The 16,960-nt window shown below is 40.8% G+C and overlaps 1 protein-coding gene across 1 annotated transcript; it reads right to left on the reverse strand.

The window, feature by feature from the left end:
- Positions 1–11,176: 11,176 nt before the first annotated feature.
- On the reverse strand, positions 11,177–12,487 carry LOC127102861 (uncharacterized). Its single transcript, XM_051040186.1, has one exon. The coding sequence runs from the start codon at positions 12,485–12,487 to the stop codon at positions 11,177–11,179; it is 1,311 nt and encodes a 436-aa protein (XP_050896143.1).
- Between the last annotated feature and the right edge of the window lie 4,473 nt (positions 12,488–16,960).

Below are 16,960 nucleotides of genomic sequence, written 5' to 3' on the forward strand. Positions count from 1 at the left end.
ATTAGTTAGTGAACATAAACATAAAGTAAATGAAATAAAATGAACAATAAAATAAATTGCAAGGAATTAAAGTGCAATAATATAAATGTTAGGAGTTAGCAATTAGTAGTTAGTGACAATAAGCAAATGGATTAGCAAATTAATGTAAAGACATAGTTTCATCTATGCATCAAATGACCCAAATATGGTTAAAATAGAGGCAATCTATCAATGCCTCAAAGTATCATGAACGATCTATTGATCAACCATTAATAGGTTTGAAACATTGAAGATTTAATCAACTCTAAATAACCATGGTCATGATCTAATAGACCTCATCAACCAAACAAATACAACAGTAAATCCACAATAAAAGAAAATGATAACACACACAAAGCAACCACAAAAAGGTGAACAAAAAGATAATAAGAGTAAAAAATCTCAACAAAAAAAAGTGAGTAAACCAAAGTCAATCATTTTTGCAAGCTTGAATCTAAATCATCTCAAAAGACCAACCAAGAACAAGCAACCATTTTTAATAAAAAAAAAGAACCAAAAAATTAAAAAGTTTAAGTTAAAATCATTACCCACAAAATGTGAAAAAAAGCTAGGTAGAAATGATGTTGAGCTTGAATGTGAAGCAATGGGTTTGGGATGAAAATATTTGTGGTGAAAGCTTAGAAAAGGGGTTGAGTTATGAGTGTTAGAGAGTGAGAAACTTTGAGGAAAAAAATATGAAAATGAAAAAAAGTTGGTGGTGGTGACTTTTGGGAGAGAAAGGTTTTTTTTTTATTTAGGTTTGAAGAAGAGGGGTTGGATAATATTTTTTTAGAATTTTTTGGGGCTAGAAAGCATGAAAAATGAGGGGTAATAGTGCATCTAGTTATAGGGAAAGCAAGTGGGAAAGTGGGGGGAACCAAATATCCTTTGTGCAAAAAAAAGGCTTATTGTTGGTGTCTGCGCAGGGGAAATCGATTTCCCTATTTTTTTTTATTTAAAAATCCATGCCTTGAGCCCATGCAATATGCCTTTGGTTATGAATGTTAATATAATTATGGTGACGGAGCAATGAATAAATATATGTGTAATAGGATCATAGATCTGATGAAAGTTGTTTCGGGGTAGGTGAATTTTGCGGTATGACAGTTGCCCCTATATTTAATTTTCTCGAACCTGAATATATGGATAGCGACGGCTTCCAATGTGTTTAAGGTAAGAGAGAATTAAATATTAATGGGAGTAACCATAAATTTTTCTGCCGGAGAATGCTAGAATTTGTTGGGGATTATGTGTGGTTGTGATGATTATGCATGCAATGTGATGTGTGCACCCTAAGTATCTTCTTAATGAGAGAACTCTGATGTGAAAATCCCAAGAAAAAATTAAGGGAATAAAACTTCACTAGGGAATGAGAACAATGGTGACCGTTCCTAGCAATGGTCGGGGAAAAACAACATGGTGTTTCTTAGCAACGACTGGAACACCTAACATGTATTAGGGGTCAAACAAACGAATTCAGTGATGATTCTTAGCAATGGCTAGGATACCCGACTTAGTGGGGATGATAAATGATTTCAAATGATGATGCATGGTGACAGCTATACCATTTAAACCGGTTGGGGAGAAAAGACAAGGTACGGTGACGATTCCTAGTGACAACTGGAATACCCGACTCTTGAGGGAAAAAGGGTTGTTCAATGGAGATTCTTAGCAACAGCTAGAATACTCGACTCGACTAGAGATACAACTTCGTGGCGGTAAAGTGATGATTCTTAGCGACGGCTAGAATACCTAAAATCCGCCGGAAAGATCAAACAATTCAGTGATGATTCTTAGCAACGGCTAGAATACCCGACTCTACTGAGCAGAATACAGATCTCAAGTGACGATTCCTAGCAATGGCTGGAATACCTGACATCTACTGGAGAAGATGAATTCAATGATTATTCTCGGCTATGAATGTCTGACTCGGCTTGGGGAATGAGCCCAAAAGGCCTCTAGTCTAAAAAATGAGAATTCAGTGACGATTCTTAACAACGGCTAAGAATACCTGACTCTGCGAGGAAAATATGTTGATGACTTTCTAGGGATAGAAGAAGTACAGTGATGTTTCTCAACAATGGCTAGAATTCTTGACTCCTCTAGGGAAACTTGACAATGAAACGAAACAGCTTAGCGACGATTCCCAGCAACGGCTGGAACGCGTGGCTGTGCTTGGGAAATGTTTTGAGAGTGAACATTGATTTTATTGAGGAAAAATCCTAACGACAGTTCGAAAATTCCGAACTCTGACGAGTTAATTTGAGTAAGTTAAGGAGATACTTATGATGTGATGTTATGTATGCCAATGCATGTTTGGGATTTCCTGAGGAATATATGAAATGCAGGGTTTGCAAATTGTGCCAAGTATGTTTGGGCTTTGCGGAGGAGTGTATTTGGGGAATGCCAATGGTGATTGGTCTTAAAAAAGGTGATTGAGGGAAGTGTAATGACTTTTCGATATTTGAGAAATTGGAGCTCGACGCCCGAGCAAGCGCTGAATGTAATGTTTGAGAATTCCTACTATGTGGAGAATGATTAGCCAAGTCCAAGGGACTGTGTGGCACCCCGGGTTGGAAATTCCAAATGCGTTTTGGTTACCTTTAGCAAATTTAGGAAAGAAATGTAATTCAATGTTGTCTCCCTTATAGTTTTTTTTTCTTCTGAAAAGGGTATTTTTATCGAAAATTTCCAATGTAATATTATTTAGGCAAAAACTCATATTTTGCAGACAAAGCAAGAAAAGTAAAAAATATGGAAAACATGTGAGGGAACTGATTTTATTGATAAGTGGTCCCCAAAAAAATGGGGATTTTGTACAAAGGAGGCAATTCCTAAAAGAGGTGATTGCGAAAAGAAAACGATAATTATAATGGCAATGAAACATCTCGGGTTTCCACCAAATTCCAACTCTGCTATAGCCTTTATGCCTTTGGTCGCCTTTTGATCTTGCTTTTTTGAAGGAGGGTGATAGGATTGACTTGCTAGGGACCCACATAATTGACTCGCCAAGGAATGAAGAAGGATTCCTTACGGGATGCAGCCTCTTGCTCTTATTAAATCCCTAATTTTTGCCTAGACCGCCCTTTCGGGTTTTCAGTCTACCGGGATACCCATTTTTGCATAAGTTACCCTTTCGGGTTTTCAACATATCGGGCTATATTTTTTTTAAGCATAGTATTTTTTGACTGCATCCACATTCACCGGGGATGGAAGATCTTCACCATCCATAGTTGCAAGGATCAAGGATCCTCCGGAGAAGACCTTTCTTACAACATACGGACCTTCGTAGTTTGGCATCCATTTTCCCCTTGGGTCAGTATGGATTGAAAGAATCTTCTTCAATACGAGGTCTTCGGCCTTTAGGCTGTGGGGGAAAACCTTTTTGTCATGTGCCATCTTGATGCGCTTTTGATAAAGTTGACCATGGTAGATGGCTGCTAAGCGCTTCTCATCAATGAGGTTTAGTTGGTCAAATCGAGCTTGTACCCACTCAGACTCATCAAGCTTAACATCTGTCAAAATCCTTAAGGAAGGAATCTCTACTTCAACTGGTAAGACTGCATCCATGCCGTACACAAGGGAGAAGGGAGTTGCCCCAGTGGAAGTGCGTACGGAAGTACGATAGCCGTGTAATGCGAATGGGAGCATTTCGTGCCAATCTTTGTAGGTTTCCACCATCTTTTGCATGATCTTCTTGATGTTTTTGTTAGCTTCCTCAACAACGCCATTCATCTTAGGCCTATAAGGCGATGAGTTATGGTGGTCGATCTTGAAATTTTGGCATAGCTCTTTCATCATTTTATTATTGAGGTTAGATCCATTATCAGTAATGATCTTGTTGGGGACCCCATAATGGCAGATGATTTCTTTCCTGAGGAATCGAGTCACCACTTGTTTGGTAACATTGGCGTACGAGGCTGCTTCTACCCATTTTGTGAAATAGTCAATGGCTACAAGGATGAGCGGTGTCCGTTCGAGGCAGTTGGCTCTATGTGTCCGATCACGTCAATGCCCCATATGGCGAAAGGCCAAGGTGATGTTAGGACATTGAGAGGCGTTGGTGACACATGGATCTTATCGGCGTAGATCTGGCACTTATGGCAGGTTTGGACGTGGCGATGACAGTCAATATCCATAGTCATCCAGTAGTATCCGGCCCTTAAAATTTTCTTCACCATAGTGCTCCCACTGGCATGCGTCCCAAAGGATCCTTCATGAATTTCCATTATAATCTGGTTTGCTTCTTGCTTGTTGACACATCTAAGCAAAACCGAATCATAATTTCTCTTGTATAATACCCTTCCACTTAAGAAGAATTTGGATGACAGTTTTCGAAGATACTTCTTGTCGGTGATGGACGCGTCCGCAGGATACTCTTGGTTCTCTAAGAATTTCATGATGTCATAAAACCAAGGATGACCGTCAGTTTCGTCTTCTGTTGCCAGACAGTAAGCAGGTTCGTCTAAGTAGTTCAGGTGAAAGGACGGCGCTTCATTCTTCCACTTAACTTTAAACATGGACGCCAAAGTTGCCAAAGTTTCCAAAGCGTCAGCTAGCTGATTCTCTTCTCGAGGGATGTGGTGGAATGTAATTTCATCGAAGTAGGGGACTAGTTTCAAGACATGCTCTTTGTAAGGAATGAGCTTATGATCTCTAGTATCCCAATCTCCTTTGACTTGGCTGATTACCAAGGCTGAGTCCCCATAGACTTCCAGGATTTTGATTCTAAGATCGATAACAGCTTCAATACCAAAGATACAAGCCTCGTAGTCGGCCATATTGTTTCTACATTCAAAACATGATTGGGCGGTGAAGGGGAGGTGGAAATTAGTTGGAGAAGTGATTACTGCCCCAACGCCATTGCCATGAGCATTAGAAGCTCCATCAAAAACCATGGTCCATTGGGATCCAGGCTCGGGTCCTTCCTCGGGACCGGGGATGTTGCAATCCCTAATAAACATGATATCCTCGTCGGGGAATTCAAAACGCATAGACTGATAGTCCTCTAAGGGTTTTTGTGCAAGATAATCAAATAATACACTCCCTTTGATGGCCTTTTGAGTGACATGTTGGATATCGTACTCGGTTAAAGCCATTTGCCATCGGGCTACTCTACCGGTTAGACTCGGCTTCTCAAAGATGTATTTGACAGGATCCATCTTAGAGATCAACAATGTCGTATGAGTGAGCATGTATTGTCTTAAACGTTTGGCAGCCCATGCTAGTGCGCAGCAAGTCTTTTCAAGCATCGAATACCTACTCTCGCAATCAGTGAACTTCTTGCTCAAGTAGTATATTGCATGATCTTTTCTACGAGTCTCGTCATGTTGGTCGAGGACACAACCCATTGATCCTTCGAGAACGGTGAGATACATGATTAATGGTCTACCAGGTACAGGAGGCATCAGTACATGAGGTTCTTGCAAATATTCCTTTATTTTCTCAAATGTGTCTTGGCAGTCATTGTTCCAAATGATGGCTTGATCCTTTCGAAGAAGTTTGAAGATTGGATCACAAGTGGCAGTGAGGTGAGATATGAACCTAGCAATGTAGTTCAATCTACCTAGGAATCCTCAGACTTCCTTCTCGGTTTTGGGTGCAGGCATAGCTTGTATGGCCTTTACTTTCTCGGGATCTACTTCGATGCCACGTTGACTGACGATAAAACCTAACAATTTGCCAAATCTTACCCCAAATGTGAATTTGTTGGGATTAAGCCTCAATTTGAACTTCCTCAGCCTCTCAAACAACTTTTCTAGATTGACAAGGTGTTCTTCTTCGGTTTGAGACTTGGCTATCATGTCGTCGACGTAGACCTCAATCTCTTTATGGATCATATCATGAAAGAGAGTGACCATGGCTCGTTGGTATGTGGCGCCGACATTCTTCAATCCAAAAGGCATCACCTTGTAGCAGAAGGTGCCCCATGGTGTTATGAAAGTGGTTTTCTCCATATCTTCTTGAGCCATGCGGATCTGGTTATAACCGGAGAAACCATCCATAAAAGAGAAAACAGAGAACTGAGCGGTATTATCTACTAGCACGTCAATGTGTGGCAGTGGAAAGTCATCTTTGGGACTTGCTCTATTTAGATCTCTATAATCTATGCACATTCTTACTTTGCCATCCTTCTTAGGTACAGGCACAATTTAGCTATCCATTGAGGATAATTGGAGACCGCTAGGAACCCGACGTTGAGCTGCTTTTGTACCTCCTCCTTGATTTTCATAGCCATGTTAGGACGGGTCCTTCGTAGCTTTTGCTTTACTGGAGGGCATTCTTCTTTAAGGGGTAGATGGTGGACCACAATGTCAGTATCGAGGTCGGGCATATCTTGGTATGACCATGCAAACACATCTTTGTATTCCTTCAAGAGCTCAATCAATTTTGTCTTTACCTCGTCTTGTAGAGCGGAGCCGACTCAGACTTCTTTCGCTTCCTTATCTGTCCCAAGGTTAATCACTCCCACTGATTCTTCGTGCGGCTGGATGACTTTTTCCTCCTGCTTGAGAAGCCTTGCCAATTCTTCTGGGAGTTCGGCCTCTTCCTCACACTCTTCACCAGCTTGATTAATCCGGTTGTCAAAGTCGTATGAGACCGTAGCAGAGTTGTCATTGGTGGTTGTCGAGGATGATCTGCATGATTTAAGGTCCACGCTTTTATTGGTATGAAAGAAAGGATGATTTGTAATTTTTTTTTAAAAAGAAAAAGAAAAATGCCATTTAAAAAAGGTGAAATAAATAAATGAAAGGCAAGGATCTCAAAATTGATTGCGAACATGAACCTTTTTCATTAATGATTAATAAGGAAATTTGATGAAGCCCTACAAATGATTCCCCCATGCCTTGGGTTTGACATGGGTTCTTTTGATAAAAAGGAAGGAAAACAACATTGGGAATTACATTTCAATCAAGGTCACTTTAGGTATTTCAATCTCGGTCCATTTGGTGGCACCCTTTCCATCAGTCTTTGTGAAGATCAACCCAACATTTTCTTCTTCTTCTTCTTCCACGGCACAGATACGGTTGTCATCAAGGTAACCAGCGCTCGAGAAGTTTTCGGATAGCGGGAGCACTGATCCCCTTGTAGCTATCGGCGCATGCTTCTTCAAACTCTGGGAGTTGTATCCTAAACCGATGCGGTCCTTGTTGGCAGGAAGTTCAAGCAATCTTCCCCATCCTTGGGGGTGTCCATCCTTTATGATTGTCAGGGCGTCTTTAAAAGATGTCATTGGAGATTCGGCATCTTTTGATTCATCCCTTGTTGGGCAAACCATTTCAACATTGATAACTTCAAATGATTGGAATGGGATTTCCCTCATCTCCCCTTCTCCTTCAACGCATCAGAAAGATGCGAGGTGACTTACCACAATGTCCTCCTCACCCTCGATAACAACTAGTTTATCATCAGCTAAGAATTTCAATTTTTGGTGGAGCGTTGAAGTGACTGCACCAGCTGAATGGATCCAAGGCCTCCCAAGCAGACAACTGTAGACTGGATAGATATCCATTACGAAGAAAGTGATAAGGAAAGTATGGGGACCAATCTTCATAGGCAAATCCACCTCACCGATTACAGTCCTTTTAGTCCCATCAAATGCTCTTACTATAAGCTCACTCGGCTTTATTACGAGTCCTTTAACAGTTAGTTTAGCAAAGGAGCTCTTAGGCATCACATTGAGGGAAGACCCAGTGTCTACCAAAACTCTTTATAGAACTGTGTCCACACACTCAATAGAAATGTGGAGAGCCTTGTTATGATTCCTCCCCTCGGCGGGAAGCTCTTCATCACTGAAACCCAAGCTTAAGCTAGTAGCGATATTGTTAACTACTCCTTCAAACTGACAAACAAATATCTCTTGCGGTACGTGAGCTGTCCTCAGAAATTTTACCAAAGCATCCATATGGGCCTCCGAGCACATTAATAAAGACAACATTGAGATCTTCGAGGGTGTCTGGTTAAGCTGATCAACTACTCGATAATCGCTCTTCTTGATAATGCGTAAGAACTCGTCTACTTCATTCGAAGGTGTGGGATCTTGTCTTTGCTGAGCGCCATCAATTTGTTTGCCTTTGTCTGAAGTTGAAGGATTGATAGTTCCAATTGGAGTGGGTGTCGGCGCAAATATCCTTCCACTTCTCGTGATTCCGCTAGTGCCGGTGATGTTGATCATTGGATCACTAGACTTTAACGGTTCTTCTTGAATCTTCTGACCATGAATGTAGACTGAGTTGTCATACATCCATGGGACTGCCTTGGTGTCAACATATGGGAATGGTGTGGGAACTATTATTATGATTGGAGTAACAGGATTTGTCGACAGAGTTAACTGAGAGAAGTCATATGGAATTTGCAGATGAGGTACTTCGTCATATGGTATCTCGAGGGTAGACACATCTTCCTTTGTGGACGGGTAGTCTACCACCAAGATCCCTTGGTCAATTAATTGTTGTATGACAGACTTCAACGTTCTACATTGTTGCGGGTTAATCAGACAGTGTTCACAGTCATTACTACGGATGGGAAAGGCATTATTCTTCATTAAAGCATTCTTTATCTCGATGAGTGGTGTTTTTAACTCGTTCACACAGGACATCAATCTCCTTCCATTGTCAGCTTCCATCATATTCACTGATGCATTGTTGTGATGGGGCATCGGGTTATTATTTACATTCGGCCTCTTGGGGGGCAAACGTGATTGTGTTAGAATCAATAAGATCTTGAACCTTGTACTTTAATGCTTTATAATTCTTGATCGAATGCCCAGGAGCACCAGAATGAAATTCACAGTGGGCATTTGCATCATAACCGGGAGGAAGAACCGCTGGTGGGGGTCCTAACTCCCTTAGTTGTACAAGTGATCCCCTCAATAAATATGGTAGAATGTGGCTATAAGGCATGGGAACTGTGTCAAATCTTCTCTCGGTCCTTCGCATCCTTTGTTGTTGTTGATGATACTGTGGTTGTTGACGTTGCGATTGTTGTTGATACCGTTGTTGTTGTTGTTGAGTTTGAACTGGAATTACAAATGGTTGTTGTTGACTTGGTTGGATGGGAGATATGGAGGCTACTTGTGGATAAGTGGGATTTCTTGTTCGAATGATGGAGGCGACATTGGTCTCGCCTTCTCATTTTTTACCGTAGGGAACAAAAGGTTTCTTCGATGCACTAGAAGTACTAGCAGAGTTCTGGATCTTTCCCATTTTAATCATATTTTCTATCCTTTCACCGGCTAAGACCAGGTCGGAAAAGCCCGAAAAGGTGCTCCCTACCATTCTATCAAGGTATGGACCTTGCAGGTTTTCCATAAACATGTCTACCAGTTCTCTTTCTAGCAATGGGGGTTATACCCTAGCAGCTAATTCCCTCACCGTTGGGCATACTCTTTGAAGGACTCCTTAGACTTCTGAGTCAGATTTTGCAACTGCGTGCGATTAGGTGCCATATCAGTGTTGTACTGATAGTGCTTGAGGAATGCCTCGGCCATTTCCCTCCATGTGTGAATATGGTTGCCCTCAAGTTGCATGTATCAATCCAAACATGCCCCATTGAGGGAATCCTGGAAAAAATGCATTAAAAGTTGATCATCGCTGGAATAGGCAGCCATCTTTCGGTAGTATGCCCTAATGTGCGTCCTAGGGTCGCTATTTCCCTTATATTTTTCAAAGTCCGGAACTTTGAACTTGGCCGGAATGATGACCCCAGGTACCAAGCACATTTCTGCCGCATCAAGGCCCAAAACATCAGTGCTCCCCATTGCCTTGAGCTTTTCCTTGATAGCCTTCACCTTTCACTCCACCTTGTTGGTTACTGAACTAAAGGCGTCATCCTGAGAAGCATCCTTTGGGCTGAAGAATGCATCGTGTTGGTCGTCTGTCTCAAAAACATGAGGACGAGGATTGTCGTTTGGAACACCGTCGGGTGCATTAATGTTAATTAGAGGATCAACTTGAGGAACTGGGGTCGGAGTCTCGACCACTGGAGGGGTAGGAGGATTGGTAGTATTGGCACGTTGGTTCATTTCTTCTTGCATTTTTGCCATAACCTCTTGGCCTCTTGCGACTGCTTGAATATTCTCCATCAACTGCCGCATTTGGGACCGCATCTGAGATACTTCTTCCTGAAGGACAACTTGGTTCTCTTGAAGTTGCTCCATGACAGCTTGTCGACGTCCTCGTGTATCGTACCGAAAAGTCAGCTTTGGAGAGTGGTTCTGGTCAGAAAAAAGGGTGGATGGATGAGTTTTTTTATGTTTTTGTGTTTCGAAAGATGCAGATGATGCATGAATTTTTTGTGTTAAAGCAAAGCTCTTTTTAGTTATTCGTGTTTATTCATTGCAAAAACTACTTGACGATTCACGTTCACAATCATAAATAAGGAAAAACACAATAGAGAAAAATCACAGCTTTCATTCATCCTTTGAAGGGAAAATAGACTACAATACATAGAAGTTGCAAAATACAAGTAATGGAAGCAAATAAGCCAACTAGATATCCACCCTAAAAGTGACCCCTTGAGACTTGCGGAGAGCCTCAATGTCGGTGATGAGTTCGGCCATTGTTCTTTTGCAGAACTTGACGAAGTGGTAGACCTCTTCAGGGGTATTATCTGGGCACATGATCAGATCCGCCTCCTTCAACTTGTCGGGCAAGTCTTGAAGGGCATAGTTAGTTAATACCGTCATGTTGGTGTACTTGTCCCTCCATTCTTCGTAAAGGGCTTGGAGATTATGGATGATTTCGTCCCTTTGAGCAATGGAAGCTTCAAATCCATGGCAACGCTCCTCCCAATGTCTGCATTTGTTTTGCAATTCTACATAGGCTTGGTCATATATTCCCCTCTTCAAGTTCTTGATTTGCTCGCAAGCTCGTCCAAGGTTGAACTGCTCACGCATGAAGTTTCAGTGAATCTTTTCTTTCTCTAGTTGCTCCTTGGCTAGAAAGTCCTTATACTCTTTTAGAGTGGTCCTTAGTTCGAGAATCTGGGCCTCGTAATCTTTCCTCGCTTCTTTCTTCATGGCATTAGACCTCTCGATAGTATTTTCAAGGTCCTTGATGATTCAGGACGCTCGATCCAACTCTTTGTTGCGGAAGTCTAGCTCAGAATTAGCTCCTTGTAAAGCTCCACCAACCCAAACTCTTTGTCCCTCGGCTAATCAGAGCCTTTTCTTGCTATCTTCAAATTTTTCACAGATTTGCTTACCCTTATCCTCCAAGACGTGGTTACGTTCCTTGGCACGATTCAGTTGGACTCGTAGTTGAGTGTTTTCCAACTCAAGCTCTTTGATTTGGCTGGTAAGTTTGTCCATGTCCTCTTGTAGGATAGGCTCAGGCTCGGGCATCAACGGGAATGAAGAAGGATAAAAAAGAAATGGCATCTTAACAATCATATCCCTCTCTTTTACCCACACATAGTAGGGTTCCTTGGCTAGGATGTTTTTCTTACCCCATTCATGGTCAATACGGACTATGCTTGTCCAAGATTTTCTCACTCTTTTCACGTTTGAATCAAGTGAATCCACGGTATTGATGACAAATGGAATGAAATCTCTTTCCTCGGGGGGATTCGTCATGGTGTACCCTAGTTGTCTCTTGAGTATAGCAGGGTTGTAGTTGATGCAACCTTGTGTTCCTATTAAGGGTACGTTAGAGAACTCTCCACATCTTGCGATGACGTCCTTTGTATCCCATTCCCTCTTGTACCATAGAATTGAGTTGGCAGAGAGAGATGCGAATCTTTGCGGCCATGTCAGTTTGTTTTCGGCGAAGGGTCCACTTTGAGGCATGCGGGCCCTCATCCAAAGATGTAGCATATGAGCGCAACAGAGGAAAGTACCTCCCTTCTTCTCATGCCTTGTATGGAAGGTATGGAAGAAATCGGCAAGTAAAAAAGGCACTGGATTCTTTGTTAAAAAGACTTCAACTGCTAATTGATCCACGAACTTGTCCACATTTGGGAAGAGGACAATTCCATGAATCAAAAGTGCCAAGGTTGCACTACAAAAGTCGGGTCTTCCTTTTTTAATCATTTCCCAAGCATGGGCTTCTAGGAACTTTTGGGTTAAACCTTTGATGGATCCTTTAACGCCCCAATTGTCCACTAGCTTGTTGGTGTTGATACCCAAGGTGAGTGAGAGCTCGGTCAAACAAAAGCCTTCTTCCAACTTCGGGAAAGGGTTGTATTCTTTGATTGGTCGATTGAGGAGTCTTTCGAGGTCTTCCAAGGTTGGAGAGATTTGGAAGTCGGGGAAAGTGAAGCATCTTAAAGGGATGTCATAGTATTGGGACATTGTAGTGATAGCACCATAGTCAACCTTCTCGGTTAGAAGATCTACGATGTTCCCAAAATTGGCTCTAAACTTGTTGTCTTTGAGAGCTACGACCTTTGAACAGAGGACCTTTAATGAACTGATGTCGGGACTCTTGAAGCGGAAAGTAGAAGTGCTTTTCCTTGTTGAAGTATCCATGATTGTGTCGGAAAATAGTCTTGTAATTCTGCGTTCGAACAAACGAAAATTTTAAGAGCTTTGCTTATTATTTTGATGATGAATGAATGTATGAATGAATGATTGGTTTATTATTTCCACAGGATTTTAGGCATGGGTTCATGGTTTTGGACCATCGTGACGAAGCATGGAGTTAATAATGACTGCTTAGTAAACCAAGGTTCTCGCTTTGTGTGATCTAAGGCTTTTGGAAAATTGGGTGTAAGACACTGCCCCTAGAGTCATGGACTTCCTTGACTGTCAGCCGCTTATGTCAATTTACTTGCCAGGCGACTGCTCCATCAAAGTTATCTATTCTAAGTGAGATCTTCGTATCGACCCTTACGAGGAAGGCACCTCGGTGGCCTATACTACGTGACCATCGGTCTAGGCTAGCCATAGTTTTAAAGGTTCTAAAAGAAGTTTTAGGGTCATTGACTCTAGTAAAAGAAAAGATGCTTACGCCGAAAGCACGACGGTCATCAATCCCCTTAAGAGAATCTACCACTAAGTGAGGTTCTCGTACGACCCTAACGAGGAAGGCTCCTCGCGGATCAATACTACTCAACCTCTCCTATCTCAAGCAAACTCTCAGACTCGGGTGGGGAGTCCTTCACACAAGGTTTTTTCCTTTGCAATCATTATTGCTTCCAAAAATTCTTCGTCACAGAACCAAAGTTTCGGACCAATAGGAAAACAAAGAAAATATGTACAGGTTAGCAATAAAATCAGTATATACAGAAAAAAAGATAATAGATAAATCTCTACGTATGTAAAAGAGAAACAACCCAAACTAGGCTAGACTTGCTTAGGGAATTTTGATTTCCCCAGCAGAGTCGCCAGCTGTCGCTACCGGGATTTCATGATAACGAAACTGGGACTAAAGAGATGCCAAAGAGAGGCAAAGTCAGAAGAGTCGCCACCGAATTTTATTTAGTTTACCTCTATCGGAGAGGAGAGGGGGAATAGTCGATAAAACCCTCGGAAAGGAGACGCACACGGGAAGCGCTAAAAGAGAATAAGAAATCGGTCTCGCAACCGAGATTCGAGTTCGGAAGTCGGTTACGTAAGGGGAAGGTATTAGCACCTGTTACGTCCATGGTACTCCATGGGAACCATTTGGGTTATTTTACATACATGGGATTTATCTATCATTGTTTTATTTTCAAAATAATGTGTGAAAAGGGGGGGGGGGGGGGGGGTTGTTATTATAGTGCTCGCCAAGGATTGAGGCCCTTGTGCCTACGTATCACTCATTCGGCGATGAGGAAATAGAGCTTCGTAGTTCGGAGTAGAAAATGTTTGTGTGTTGGTTGATTTTACCTTTGAAAAAAGGGTTTTCGGGATGATGCCCTAAGGCACAAAAATGAGTTTGATGAGTTGTATTATTTTTACCTTGAATAAGGGTTTTATGAAATGAGTGTTTGTGACTATATTGTACTAAAGTCTATGGGCGGAGGTGATTATTCTAGACAACAAGTCAGGCGTCTTGCGTCCAAAATAATCAGAGTAAGGGTAAGAATGCTCCATTCTTACTCATTCTCCACCACTTAAGGCTCGTGGCACACAATAATAATCGTAATTATTAAGTATTTTTGAATTTGGTTATGAAAATGCCGCTTGATGTTGAATCAAGGGTTTGTTTTATTTGATTATGAAATTTGGCTTATGCGACATGAATGCAAAGTAACCAACAAGAAATTAAAGGGGTCTCATTGTAAGGTAGCCCAAGAGAAAGCCTTTTGTGTGCGAAAGTGACCTAAGCTAAACAAAGAATAATGGTCTTACAAACATGTCCCCCTAAGGTGGTGCCATGATGCCATTCTTACAACATGAATGTAAGTTACAAATAAAATCCAACATTTAAAAAGTATCACAAAGATAAGGAAAAGGCCTCCAAGCAAGGGTCCTAAAATGAAATCCTCTAAGTCCAAGTTGATTAAGAGTGGAATGAATATTTTTGTCTTATCATTTTATCATGTTTTTGTTGTTCTTAATGTTTGATGACAATAAAATAAATAACAAGTAAATAAACATGCATGATGAATTTATACAATGATGATGATGATGAGCACTTTAATGTAAATTATAAGGTAATGACATAAAAGTAAATTACAAGATAAAGAAACAATATCACAATAATAATGGTTAGTGGATGTAAATGATATAAAACAAATATAAGTCAATAATACCAAAATCACAATAACAAAGGTTAATGATAAACAAAATTAATGAAGTATAATTAGTGGTTGGTAACATGTACAAAAATGAATATTTTTTAAGACTATTTTTCTAGGCCAAAAAGACTTAAAATATGACACATTAAGAGATAACTTATCATTGATGCAAAGTATTGAAGATGATTAAAAAATCAACTAACAATAGACTTGATCAAATGACTGTGTGCATTGTAGGTTTTGAGGTTGGGTTGTGGAAGCTGGCATTTGAATGTTTGTGTGTTGCAGGTTGTTGTACTGAACTGCATTGTGGCTTAGGATGTTGTTGCATGCTGCAGGATATGGTTGTCGGTGATGCTGCAGAAGGCATTGCCTTGGTTCATGTTGTACCTTGCATTGGTCTTGTTGGCAAGATTGAACCAATGTATTGAACTGGTCTTGTTGCAGGTATGGATTTGTCAACTGTTGGTTCATATCAAGGTATATTGTGCACAACTAGTTCCAGTTGTGGTTTGACTCTCCTCATGTGATGCAGGTAAGGCCAAGTTAAGCTGGAAATTATCCAGGGTTTGGAGATTGTTATGGAGTACTCCATTTGGCAAGAACAAATGTCCATTGAGGTATGTGTACATGTTGTTGGTTGCTGCATTGACTCAGGCCAAGGTTTGTGATGTCTGATGCAGCCTTGTATTGTAGCAGGTCAAGTTGGACTTGGTTAGGCTATTGCTTGGTCGAATTTTTGTGGCTCAAATTGAAGTTTTCATGTGTTATTTGCTGCAGGATTGTTGAACATGTACACTGTAGCAAGCCAGGGCAAGAACTGATGTATCACACACCATCATACGATGAGTCCAAGCTTTTCATTATAGCTTGACATTTCAATTGTATCAGGCATTAGCTGATGGATTTATTGATGTTGCAGTGTGCTGTATTAAGACCTAGTTCAGGACAAACTAGGGCTAGGATTTGATGAGCCAACATGTCAAACAAGGCATGGTATGCACAAGGCCATTTACTTGGAAATGAAGCAACCTTAAGATACCACAAACAAACATGGAAATTGGGTGAAGAATCAAGGCAAAAGGCTAGATTAGGTTTTGGATGATCAAAAATGGGGAGGTTGACTTTGGTCAAAGTTGACCAAAAAGTCAATTGTTGATCAAAGTCAACAATTAGTCAAAATTCATTTTTTTGTGTTTTTCTTGTAAATGGACAATGAATTGATGATTAGGGTGAAAATTTAGGACACTAGGGTTTTGGGTTGACTTTGGTCAACTATTGACCAAAAAGTCAACTGTTGACCAAAGTCAACTGTTGACCAAAGTCAATTGTTGACCAAAGTCAACATTTGGTCAAAATGTCAAATTTTGTATCTTCTTGTGTAGAATCATATGTAATGTTTTAAAATGACATGGAATAGATTGAAATGGTTTGAAAAATGATTGGAAATTGGTTTCACAATTGGTTTAATCATGACTTGAATGTTTGACTTTTGGAAAGAAAATAACTTGACTGATAATGTACATGAACAAGGCCATGAGATGAGACCAATAGGTTAGGGCTTGATATAACATCCATGAAATAATAGCATGACTATAAAGTGGATTGAAACACAAGAAGTTTGGTTGTTCAGATGATCAGGATCAAAGGTGTATCCATAACCAAATGAATAGCACAATTGACTTTGAACCAAGACCAATGCTCCAAGAAAGGTTGGGTCAAGAAAATTGATAATGTGTGAAGATTGAGGGGTCATGTATGCACAGTCAAGCCACCAAGTTCATCTGATTCACCATCTCCTGATTAGGGCTTTGGAGACCAAGATAAGGCCTAGGGAAGCTCCAAGAGATCCTGCCTTGAGAAATTAGGGTTTTGAAGGCCCTAGGTTATCTGGTCACAACTTTGTTGAATTCAAGCCTCCACCACCATCATTAGGGTTTCACGTCCCACATGTAAGAATAAAGTTGGTTCTAAAATGTATCTCTAAGATTTTGATGATAACAAAGGATGAAACAAAAATGGTACTCTAACGAAATTTTTCTTAAGTATGCGGGACTCTGATCAAACAATCAGATAGATCAACACATCAGATACAAAATTCAACTATCAGATGCTACTCAGAGAAAACACGTCCAGAAGGTTCTGATTCTGATCAACACAGTTAACAGCGCAACAGAAAGAAGTCAGAAACTCTGGTAAAGAAGACTGAATTCAGACTCTGAATCTGAAGAAGTCAAGAGCATAGAGAAACTCTGACGTGGTCAGATATTATCAACCT

This window comes from Lathyrus oleraceus, chromosome 7 (assembly GCF_024323335.1).
Source record: "Lathyrus oleraceus cultivar Zhongwan6 chromosome 7, CAAS_Psat_ZW6_1.0, whole genome shotgun sequence".
Classification (NCBI taxonomy): Eukaryota; Viridiplantae; Streptophyta; class Magnoliopsida; order Fabales; family Fabaceae; genus Lathyrus; species Lathyrus oleraceus.